This window comes from Macaca mulatta, chromosome 14 (assembly GCF_049350105.2).
Source record: "Macaca mulatta isolate MMU2019108-1 chromosome 14, T2T-MMU8v2.0, whole genome shotgun sequence".
Taxonomy (NCBI): Eukaryota; Metazoa; Chordata; class Mammalia; order Primates; family Cercopithecidae; genus Macaca; species Macaca mulatta.
The window spans coordinates 662,486-673,544 of record NC_133419.1 but is presented as its reverse complement, the minus strand read 5'-3'; the positions used below and the strand labels follow the sequence as shown (position 1 = coordinate 673,544).

Genomic DNA, 11,059 nt, shown 5'->3' with positions numbered 1-11,059 from the left:
TTTTTTTTTTGTTTTTTTTTGAGAAGGAGTCTCACACTGTCACCCAGGCTGGAGTGCAGTGGCGTGATCTTGGCTCATTGCAACCTCCGCCCCCTGGGTTCACATGATTCTTCCGTCTCAGTCCTCCGAGTAGTTTGGATTACAGGTGCCTGCCACCGCACCTGGCTAATTTTTGTATTTTTTTTTTTAGTAGAGACGGGGTTTTCTTGGCCAGGCTGGTCTTGAACTCCTGACCTCGTGATCCACTAGCCTGGGCCTTCCAAAGTGCTGGGATTACAGGCGTGAGTCATTGCGCCCAGCGGAGGCCAATGGTTTTGATGGGGTGGGACCCACGGAAGCCCTCACCTTGGCTGTTCCCAACCACGACGGTTCCCCTGGTAGGAGCAGAGGTTTGTTGGGACCTCCATATTGGCAGCAGGGGGCCAGGGGCCTGGTGCTAGGGTTAGGGTTAGGGTCAGGGTCAGGGTCAGGGTTAGGGTTAGGGTTAGCGCAGTCGACCCGGACCGGGTACAAACGCGCAGGCGCCCAGCCCCGCCCGAGCCCCGCCCCTCCCCGCCCTGCTCCGCCCCCGGCCGCCGCGGCACGTGACCCGCATCCTCCTGGGCACGCCCAGCCGCCGCGCACGCGCACGCACACGCAGACCCAGCGCTGAGCCCGCGCCATGGCGTCGGAGCGGCTCGCTAGCAGGCCGGCCTGTCTGCTCGTGGCCAGCGGCGCCGCGGAAGGTGAGGCCCGGCGGCCGGGGCCGGTGTCCGAAGAGCGTCCGAGACGGGGCTGCCCGGGGCGGGAGGTTCGGGACGCGGTGGGCGTGCGTCACGTGGCGCTGGAAGCCGAAGCCGCTGAGGGCGCGGGGCACGGGCCGGGGACTGGCGGGCGGGGTCGGGGTTGGGATGGAGCTCCGGGCGGGGACAGGGACGGGGACGGGGTCGCGGGTTGGGATGGAGCTCGGGGCGGGGGCGGGGACTGGGACGGGGACGGGGTCGCGGGTTGGGATGGAGCTCGGGGTCGGAGGGGTCGGGATGGAACTCGGGGCGGGGTCCGGGGGTCGGGATGGAGATCGGGGCGGGGTCGGGATGCATCAAGGCGCCGCGTCGCTCCCCGGAGTTTCATCTGCGCGGCGGTTTCGCGGGCCCGACGTTTCTAGCGGAGGGAACCGCGTGCCTGGGCTTGGTCCCCGAGGCCGCTGCGCTCCAAGAGGGGAGCCCGGGTGTGGGGAGGGGGCGTTCGGGGAGTTGACCCCGCTCTGAGGTCGGGCGGCCGCGGGGACTCTGTCCTTCTGAACCACCGGCTCCTGAGGAGGCCCGGAGCCCCCTCCTGGAGAAGGCGACCCCCGGCCCCCGTCCTGGGGCCGGGGTACTAGGGCGCTGCTGGCCTGGGGCTCACGCGGGACGGAGCGCAGCGGGGTGCGTCCGCTGGCGCTGAGCCTGCAGGGTCTCCGGGCAGCGTGGGAGGGATGAGCAGCGGAGCCCGAGGGTGCCTGGCTTTGTTCTGAGCCCTTTGCAGAGGGAAGTGACCAGCCCAAGGTCACCGCACCATGGAGAGCTGGGGGCTGGAGTTGGGATCCGGAGGTCTCCCTCTTGAAGTCTGTAGGTCCTCAAGTGTGGACAGGGAAGATGGGGCTGTGGGGTTGTGGCGTCACGATGTGCTGAGCTCCGGGGGTCCTGAGCGATGCCGCCAGACTGTGGGTGGGAGGAGCCTTGAGTGGGGTTCAGTCCTGGGGGCGTGGGTTGGGACTTGTTTCCAGAGCAGGTCCGGCATGTTGGGGACATGGGGTCTTAGGGCCAGCAGGCTGGGGACAGCACTTCAGGAGGCCGGAAAGGCGGGCAGCCGGGGGAACAGAGCCTGCAGCAGGCTACTGGGCGCTTTACAGGACATTTTACAGTGAATATGTATTAACTTATATAAGAAGGAAGAGGCCGGGCGCGGTGGCTCACACCTGTAATCCCAGCACTTTGGGAGGCCAAGGCGGGCGGATCACGAGGTCAAGAGATCGAGACCATTCTGGCCAACGTGGTGAAACCCCGTCTCTACTAAAAGTACGAAAATTAGCCGGGTGTGGTGGCGCTCGCCTGTAGTCCCAGCTACTCGGGAGGCTGAGGTCGGAGAATTGCTTGAACCCAGGATGCGGAGGTTGCAGTGAGCCGAGATCGTGCCACTGCGCTCCAGCCTAGTGACAGATTGGGCCCCAGAATTAAAATAAATGTAGAAAGATGCAGCTCACGCTGCTTTGGAATAAACTTGTACGTGCTGTCCAGCAGCCAGGGTGGGCTGGGCTGTGTCCTTCCCCTGGTGGGACAGTGACCCCCAGAGCCTTCTGAATGGGGTGTGGTGTGTTGGGTTTCTTTTTTTAAAAGTTCTTTGAGGGGCAGAAGGGGGCTGGGAAAAGCTGGAGGGGAGGGCCAGAGTCTCAGAACCCTTGTGAGGAAAGGGTCCCTGAGCACTTTCCCTGGAGTGGGCGAGGAGGGGCCAGGACACTTCTGCATTCTCCATGGTGCCTGAGGGCCTCAGTCCCTGGTGGTTCAGTGAGAGGATGAGCTGAACTCTGTGACCCTCACACCCAGGTTTGCCTTCCAGAAAGGCCTCTCATGGTTCTGTTAGCACCAGGATGAGGCTGGGGTGTGGGAGTGGCATGGACAGTTGAGGTAGGCTGCATCCTGTCCCATCTTCTGGCTGGGGCAGAGGTGACAGTGCCAGGCTGGGGAAAGAGCTTGCCATGGGGGATGCAGGCCTCGGGATGGCCTACAGGTCTGGCATACCTGGTTGTGCCCCCCTGACGCTTTCCCAGCTTCCTCCTCCTGGCCATGAATGGGTGGCTGGCCCTGCCCCAGGGCTTCAAGTAGTGGGCCCGGGGTGTAGGGGAGAGGGCTGCTCCTCAGGGTGTTCTGGGGTCGGGTGAGGCCATGGGGGTGTCTGGGTAGCACCCTGAGGCGGGGCAGGCTAGTCCTGTGGAGCCCACACTCACCGGGACCCTCTGCAGGTGTGTCGGCCCAGTCCTTCCTCCACTGTTTCACAATGGCCAGCACCGCCTTCAACCTGCAGGTGGCCACCCCTGGGGTAAGTCCAGCCTCTCCTTCCCCACTGGACACTTGGGGTCTGTCTCCACCTCTCTGGGGGCAAGGTCAGGAGAGTGCCTCTGCTGCCTGGGAGGAGTGGGGAGCCCCTGTAGTTGGTAGAGGGGTGAAGGGTCTGTGACCAAACCCTGGTTGTGTCCTCCTGTCCCAGTCCCCATTTCCTGGGCTCTGACCCCACCTGTGATGAGGGAGACCTTTTCTTTTCTTTTCTTTTCTTTCTTTCCTTTTTTTTTTTTTTGAGACAGAGTTTTGCTCTTGTCGCCCAGGCTGGAGTACATTGGAGTGATCTCGGCTCACTGTAACCTCTGCCTCCCGGGTTCAAGCAGTCCTCCTGCCTCAGCCTCCCGAGTAGCTGGGATTACAGGCACATGCCACCATGCCCAGCAAATTTTGTATTTTTAGTAGAGATGGGGTTTTGTTGTGTTGGCCAGGGTGGTCTTGAACTCCCAACCTCAGGTGATCTGCCCGCCTCGGCCTCCCAAAGTGCTGGGATTACAGGTGTGAGCCACCACACCCAGCCCAAAGGAGACCTTTTCGCTGCGGGTCTGTGCTTCTGCACGTGTGTGAGCCGGAGACCAAGGCGCGGCCCTGCTGTAAGGGGCACACATGTTTCCACTGGGAGCAGTTCTCCACCCTCTGATCGTGGGTGACCCAGGGATATCAGATGTAGATAAGTCACAGTAAGGATGCATTCATTATGTGTTCGTCACTGCAGGTTTTTATTTATGATGTATAAAAATTTTTGGTTGGTGGGTTGGATAGGAAATAAACCACTGAGGCTGCTGCTGGGACAGGCCACCCCAACCTGGGAGACCCAGTGGAGGAGGCTGGGTGGTCGGGTGCCTTTGTACCTCAAGGGGATGCTGTTGGGTTCCTTGTCGGCATTTTCAGGCTCCTTCTGAGCCGACAGGGATATTCCTGGTGCTGACCCTTGGCCCCTGGGCTCTGCTCCTCCAGGGGAAAGCCATGGAATTTGTGGATGTGACCGAGAGCAATGCACGCTGGGTGCAAGACTTCCGCCTCAAGGCCTATGCCAGCCCCGCCAAGCTCGAGTCGATTGATGGTAGGCCTGGGACCCACTCCTTGGGGTGGGGTGCCTGGGACCTTGGAGGGTCAAGGGTTCCAGATAGGTTTGGGGTCTTAGTGAGCTCCCTGGTTCTGCCCCTGAAGCCCTGTGACCATCTGGGGCAGCCTCCAGCCCCACATCCTGGGCCCCAGAGTTTCTGAGCTCCTCTGGGGAGGAGAGATGATGAGTGTGTGGAGACGGGAAAGTCAGGGGGGCCCTTGGGAGCTGTAGCCCATGGAGGAAAAGGGACAGATGCCATCTCCAGGCTGGCTGGTCCCTGTGGAGGGTCTGTCCTGGCCACGTACTTGGGCCCGGTCCTGCAGGTGGTCTCACTTTGATTGATGTGTGGCTGCTACCTGGTCTGTGGTCTCCCTCCAGGTGCCCGGTACCATGCCCTCCTGATCCCCAGCTGTCCTGGGGCCCTAACCGACCTGGCCAGCAGTGGCTCCCTGGCCCGTATCCTGCAGCACTTCCACTCTGAGAGCAGTAGGTGACCCGTGGGACCCAGGGGAGGGGTTGGATGTGCAGCCCTACAAGAAATGGGTCTCCCACCAGCAGAAGAGAGGTGGGAAGAACCCAGGTAGGCATTTCTGGGTATCTGGTCAGTGGCCACTGCGGTGGTTGTGGGCAGGAGGCAGTGACCGCCCCTCTCCCGACACACACTTTGTCCTCTTCTGGTGACCATCTTGCAGGCCTCTGGGCAGTCTCCCGAGGGTGGGGGCCATGCCCTCCTGAGCAAGGCAGGACACCAGCCTGGTTCCTTCTGGGAGAGCCTGGCATCCAGGGCCGGGCTTGGGGCTCGAGGCTGGCGGGGGTGCAGGGAGGACGGCTGTTGGAGGAGACCTGGCAGCTGCCCCGGCTCAGGGTTGGGCTGTGATGAGTGTGTCCACTGGCCGGGGCAGACAAGCCAGTGCTCTATGCAGCTCTTTGTGGGCAGGAGCTGGGCCGCTGTCCGCAGCAAGCCAGTGCTCTGTGCAGCCCTTTGTGGGCAGGAGCTGGGCCGCTGTCCGCAGCATGGCCTGGACAGGCAGCAGTTGTTTGTGGCCACCTCAGCCATGGGAACACACTCAGCCTTTCGGATGGAGCCAGGGTGGCCCCACTGCAAGGCACAGGCACTGCCTCAGACTCACCTCCCGCCCGCACAAGGACGTCCTGTCTAGCCGGGGAGGGGCCTGACCCACAGCACCTGCCAGTGTGGTGGGCGGCCTGGCCAGCTATGCAATGGGGTTGCCGGGCAGTGTCCTGGGGTTTGGTAAACAGACCTGGAACCTCAGGACCTCCTCTCCGTGTGTCTCAGCCGCCAAAACCTGAGATCTGGGCTCTAAACCAGAGCCTAGTCCTGAAGCACCAGCTCCCCTGAGCAGATTCCTGATGCCAGCTATGCAGGCTGAGCCAGGACACCTCAGGTGCTGAGCCCGGTTTCCAGGGAAACCTGGGAGGAGGGGGCCAGGCAGGCAGCACAGGCCTGGGGGAGCCACAAGCAGGGGCGTCTGGGAGGGGCTTCATGGTGCGGGTGGCGGGGTCCAGGGCCTCAACGCTGTGTGCCACTTTCAGAGCCCATCTGCGCCGTTGGCCACGGTGTTGCCGCCTTGTGCTGTGCCACCAACGAGGACAGATCCTGGGTGTTCCACGGCTACAGCCTGACAGGGGTGAGTGCCTGGAGGACAGAGGCACCCTGTGCTCCCTGCTCTGTCCTCCCCCACGACAGCCAGAGATGAGGACGGAGACTCCAGAACTTCTGGCCCCTAGTCTCCTGGGAGCCTAGGCCCACTCACCAGGGGACGTGGGGAGGGAGGGGCATCAGACCTGTGTGTGCAGTTGGAGGGGCTGAGAGCCCAGCCAGGGTGTCCTCGGAGACACAGCCTGTGTCGATCTGAGGCCCAAAGACTGTGAAGTGGGCTCAGTGGACACCGGGGACGGCTGTGGGAGCAGCTGATCCACAGGCCCTGAGGCAGGGAGTGGTGGCCGCTGTGCCCAGGCTGGTTTCACTGGAAGTGGAACTGGCCCCCAGCTCAGATGTCACTTTCCCTGCTGAGGGGACCCCTCCTTAGTGGGTACTCAGTGCTGCCCCCGAGGGGTGACACCAACCCAGTCTCAGGTTACAAGTGGGCGTGACCCCTTGGGTGAGTGGTTAGAGTCACTCCTGCCCAGAGGGTGCCGCCCCAAGGGGCTCACCCCACTAAGCTCTTCTCATTCTAGTCACCTGTGTGCTCTGGTGCTGGGGGAGCTGGCCCCCTCCTCCTGTAGTGGCCTTGTCGCTCCCAGGGACACCCCATGGGAAGGTGGCTGGACTTTGTCATCTCTCCGGCCTCCAGCCTTAGCAGCTGTCCCTCTTATGAGCAGTGACACCCCCAGTCCCACTTGGTTGGGTGAGGCTCCCTGCCCTGATTTGACCTTCCTGACCCCTGGGGTGGGCCTCAAGGCCTGGGCCTGGCTCAGGAGCCCCCACCCACCTCCCGCAGCCCTCTGTGTGTGAGCTCATCAGGGCCCCCGGCTTCGCCCGCCTGCCGCTCGTGGTGGAGGACTTTGTGAAGGATTCGGGCGCCTGCTTCAGTGGTGAGCCCTGAGGGTGCCCCCTGCACCTACAGAAGATGGGGTGGGGGGCTTGTCTGCGGCAGCCTGGGGGAGAAGCCGCCTGCGCCCTGGGTCCTTCAGACCCCCATGGCACTGACTCAGACCCCGACAGGCTGACCTACTGCTGACCCTGGGCGCTTGCCTGGAGCCCGGGGCTCTCAGTGGGTGGGTGGACATTGCCTGAGGCTGGTGCCCTTGGTCCTCCCCAGCAAGTGAGCCTGACGCCGTGCACGTTGTGCTGGACCGCCACCTGGTCACGGGCCAGAATGCCAGCTCCACTGTCCCGGCCGTGCAGAACCTGCTCTTCCTCTGTGGCAGCCGGTGAGGGCTGGGCACATTCCTGCCATATCAGCAGAGCTGCACCCGGTGCTTTTGCCCAAGCCCTGACCACACGTCTGTCCTGCAGGAAATGAACCTGCTGGGTAGATGCACCCCCGAGACAGCCCAGGTGTCTCCAGAGGCAGACAGCCCCGTCTCAGGCTTCAGGGACCCTGCCTCTTCCCTCCTGACAAGGGCCGTGGATGGCAGCCCGGTCTGGCCCTGATGGGATTGTTGGAGGCCTCCTGGAATCAGCTCTAAGGGGGTGTCGGCTCTCCTGGGGGATCTAAGCCCCCATCCCCCTGCATGTTCTCTGGTAGGAGGCAGAGAAGAGACCCCAGGTGCCTGGGGAGGCGTGCTAGCTGCTAGGTGGTCCTCGGGAATTCCAGGCCGGGTTTTCCAGGGAGGACTGGTTGCCAAGCGCGGTCGCTGTTGACTAGACAGAGTCGGCTCGGGGGTCCTCTGTGGGGGCTTGCCCTGTCGTGGCCTGTCTGCCACGCACCACCCCTTTCACCGTTGGTGGGGGCCTTGAGGGGAGGACCCAGTCGGCGGGAGCTGGCTCAGAACTTCGGCCGAAGGTGAATGGAGTTTTTTGGGAGCAGCACCTCCTGCCCCGAGGCTGACCGGCACTGGCAGTACTTTGCTGTTGAAGAAGTCTTCTGGCCTGTGGTTTCAAAGTGTAAGCACCTCAGCGACCCACCCTGTCCTGTCTAAGCATCGAGAGGCATGTTTAGTTGTGAATATGAGACCATGAGATTCTCGATGAGAGGAAAGTGCTGTCCCCCACGGCCTTGCAGAGTGGCCTCGAGTACAGCGGCTGTCAAGAGCAGACAGTGGTCTGGCCTGCTGGGCACCTGGCCTGGGCCCTGGCCTTCCAGCGGGCTGCCTGCTGGCCCCAGTGTAGGGCCTTAGGAGAAGCTTAGGCCTTCTTCTTCCTCACAGTTCCCCAGTTTGAGCCATCGAAGGCCTTCCTCCTGCCCACCTTCCCGTCTCAGCCACAGCCATTCCCAAGCACGAGGGTGGCTCCTGGTGCCAGTGACCTGCCAGGAGGCCTCTTGTGATCATAAAAGCATTCAGTTGGCTGGGCGTGGTGGCTCACACCTATAATCCCAGCACTTTGGGAGGCCAAGGTGGGCGGATCATCTGAGGTCAGGAGTTTGAGACCAGCCTGGCCAACATGGTGAAACTAAAATACAAAAATTAGCTGGGCGTGGTGTCAGGGGCCTCTAATCCCAGCTACTTGGGAGGCTGAGACTTGAGAATTGCTTGAACCTGGGAGGCGGAGGTTGCAGTGAGCCAAGATTGTGCCATTGCACTCCAACCTGGGCAACGAGTGAAACTCCGTCTCAAAAATAAAAAATAATAAAATAAAGCCGTTCAATAAGGAGAATTCAGAAAAAAGTGGAAGAAGGAAGCGCTGCAGCCACATCCCCGCCCTGAAGGCTGCGTCCCTCCGGTGCCTCCCACATTAGTCAGGATGCCCACTTAGCACTGACTGCAGGGCCTTGCTCTGTCCCGGGTCCACTCTCACCCCCATGTGGTGATGGACTTCTCTGGACAAGTACTTTATATCTTATTTTATTTATTTACTTTTTGAGACAGAGTTTCTCTCGTCGCCCAGGCTGGAGTGCAGTGGCACAATCTAGGCTCACTGCAACTGCTGCCTCCCAGGTTCCAGCGATTCTCCAGCCTCAGCCTCCGGAATAGCTGGGATTACAGGCATGTGCCACCACGCCCGGCTGATTTTTGTATTTTTAGTAGAGACCGTGTTTCACCATGTTGGCCAGGCTGGTCTCAAACTCCAGACCTCAAGTGATCCTCCTGCCTCGGTTTCCCAAATTGTTAGGATTACAGGTATGAGCCACCGTGCCCGGACTAGTTTTTGTATTTTTAGCAGAGACGGGGTTTCATCATGTTGGCCGGGCTGGTCTTGAACTCCTGACCTCAGGTGATCCACCTGCCTTGACCTCCCAAAGTGCTGGGATTACAGGCTTGAGCCACCGTGCCCAGCTAACATTTTATTTTTTGGATGAAGTTTCACTCTGTCGCCAGGCTGGAATGCAGTGGCACAATCTCGGCTCACTGCAACCTCCGCCTCCTGGGTTCAAGTGATTATTCTGCCTCAGCCTCCTGAGTAGCTGGGACTACAGGTGCACACCACCATGCCCAGCTAATTTTTGTATTTTTAATGGAGACAAGATTTCACCATGCTGGCCAGGGTGGTCTTGATATCTTGACCTTGTGATCCGTCTGCCTTGGCCTCCCAAAGTGCTGGGATTACAGGCGTGAGCCACTGCACCCAGCCAACAAGTACTTTTTAAAAAAAAAAATTTTAAGCTCATGTCTTTTTTATTTTTTGAGACGGAGTCTCTGTTACCCAGACTTGAGTGTAGTAGTGCGATCTCGGCTCACTGCAACCTCCGCCCTCCGAGTTCAAGCGATCCTCCTGCCTCAGCCCCCCGAGTAGCTGGGACTACAAGCGCCCGCGACCACACTTGGTTAATTTTTGGTATTTTTAGTAGAGACGGGGTTTCACCATCTTGGTCAGGCTGGTCTTGAACTCCTGACCTTGTGATCCACCCGCCTCAGCCTCCCAAAGTGCTGGGATTGCAGGCAAGCTCATATCTTAATGTCTTAGTCCATTTGGGCTCCTATAAGAACATACTGTAAACCGGTCGGGCCCGGTCATCCTGCCCTGTGACTGGATGACCTCCCAAATGCCCCACCTAATACCATCCCCTTGCAGGTGAGGACTTGAGCAGGTGGGTTTTGGGGGCACGTGTTCAGGCCACAGCAGGGTGGATGAAGAGCCAGTGAGCCTTACTGAGCTCCTCTGGTCAGCCAGATCTGACATTAAGCCCAGCATTGAAGATCAAGGCAGGTGTGGCTTTGGGATGTGAAGTGGGTTCTGACGCAGGGCCCCACAGACCTGTCCCCGAGTGAGCCGCCTGCAGGCCCGTGTCATTCCTCAGCTGCGTGCAAAGTCTCTGGCTCAGAGAGCCTCCCCGCTGTGCCCAGTTCTCTCTGCCAGGGCAGGGCTTGGGGCAGCACCAGGCTGGGGCAGAGGATGAAAGCAAGAGGACCGAACTTCTGGAAGGGCAGTGGAGGGCGGCTGAGGATTTCCCCATGTACCAGTGTGTGTTCATCTACCCACGAGGAATAAAACCATGCAGCTCCACACAGATGGTGCCCGGTATTCACAGCAGAACTGCTCATGATAATGGATAAGTCGTTTTCATACAATGGGTTGTCAATGTTTAGTAATCATTGGTATCAGTAAGAGTAATGTATCCATATGGAGGATTATTTGGCTGTTAAAAAGGAATGAATTTTTTTTTTTTTTTTTTTGAGACGGAGTCTCGCTCTGTCGCCCAGGCTGGAGTGCAGTGGCGCGATCTCAGCTCACTGCAAGCTCCGCCTCCTGGGTTTACGCCATTCTCTTGCCTCAGCCTCCCGAGTAGCTGGGACTACAGGCGCTGCCACCTCGCCCGGCTAGTTTTTTTTTTTTTTTTTTTTTTTGGATTTTTTAGTAGAGACGGGGTTTCACTGTGTTAGTCAGGATGGTCTCGATCTTCTGACCTCGTGATCCGCCCGTCTTGGTCTCCCAAAGTGCTGGGATTACAGGCTTGAGCCACCGCGCCGGGCCAGAATGAAGTTTTTTTTTTTTTTTTTTTTTTTGAGACGGAGTCTCGCTGTGTCGCCCGGGCTGGAGTGCAGTGGCCGGATCTCAGCTCACTGCAAGCCCCGCCTCCGGGGTTTACGCCATTCTCCTGCCTCATCCTCCCGAGTAGCTGGGACTACAGGCGCCCGCCATCTCGCCCGGCTAGTTTTTTGTATTTTTTAGTAGAGACGGGGTTTCACCGTGTTAGCCAGGATGTAATGAAGTTATTTTTAATAGGGTCTTGCTATATTGCCCTGGCTGGAGTGCATCGACTATTCGCAGATGCAGTTACTGCTCATCGCAGCCTTGAACTGGCCTCAAGTGATCCTCCCACCTCAGCCTCCCCAGTAGACGAGACTGCAGGCACAC

At 59.8% G+C, this 11,059-nt stretch overlaps 1 protein-coding gene across 3 annotated transcripts; it reads left to right on the top strand.

The window, feature by feature from the left end:
• Positions 1-638: 638 nt before the first annotated feature.
• Positions 639-8,410, top strand: GATD1 (glutamine amidotransferase class 1 domain containing 1). Of its 3 annotated transcripts, XM_077961638.1 has the most exons (9): positions 639-725; positions 1,907-2,036; positions 2,978-3,054; positions 4,029-4,134; positions 4,516-4,623; positions 5,692-5,786; positions 6,600-6,693; positions 6,921-7,032; positions 7,118-8,410. In XM_077961638.1, exons 3-9 carry the CDS (start codon positions 3,013-3,015, stop codon positions 7,122-7,124), a joined length of 564 nt encoding a protein of 187 aa, XP_077817764.1. In that variant the 5' UTR covers positions 639-725; positions 1,907-2,036; positions 2,978-3,012; the 3' UTR covers positions 7,125-8,410. The 3 variants fall into 3 exon arrangements, with proteins under 3 accessions (XP_077817764.1, XP_014968745.1, XP_014968747.1); XM_015113259.3 differs by lacking the exon at positions 1,907-2,036; XM_015113261.3 differs by lacking the exon at positions 1,907-2,036 and having other exon boundaries at positions 6,921-7,176.
• The last annotated feature ends 2,649 nt before the right edge of the window (positions 8,411-11,059 follow it).

What these genes read in the sequence shown, in the direction of transcription:
- GATD1 (XM_015113259.3), top strand. Translation starts at nt 662, where the DNA reads ATGGCGTCGGAGCGGCTCGCTAGCAGGCCGGCCTGTCTGCTCGTGGCC. An exon ending in GCACTTCCACTCTGAGAGCA is followed by an intron (nt 4,624 to 5,691) that starts GTAGGTGACCCG and finishes TGCCACTTTCAG; the next exon opens with AGCCCATCTGCGCCGTTGGC. An exon ending in TTCGGGCGCCTGCTTCAGTG is followed by an intron (nt 6,694 to 6,920) that starts GTGAGCCCTGAG and finishes GGTCCTCCCCAG; the next exon opens with CAAGTGAGCCTGACGCCGTG.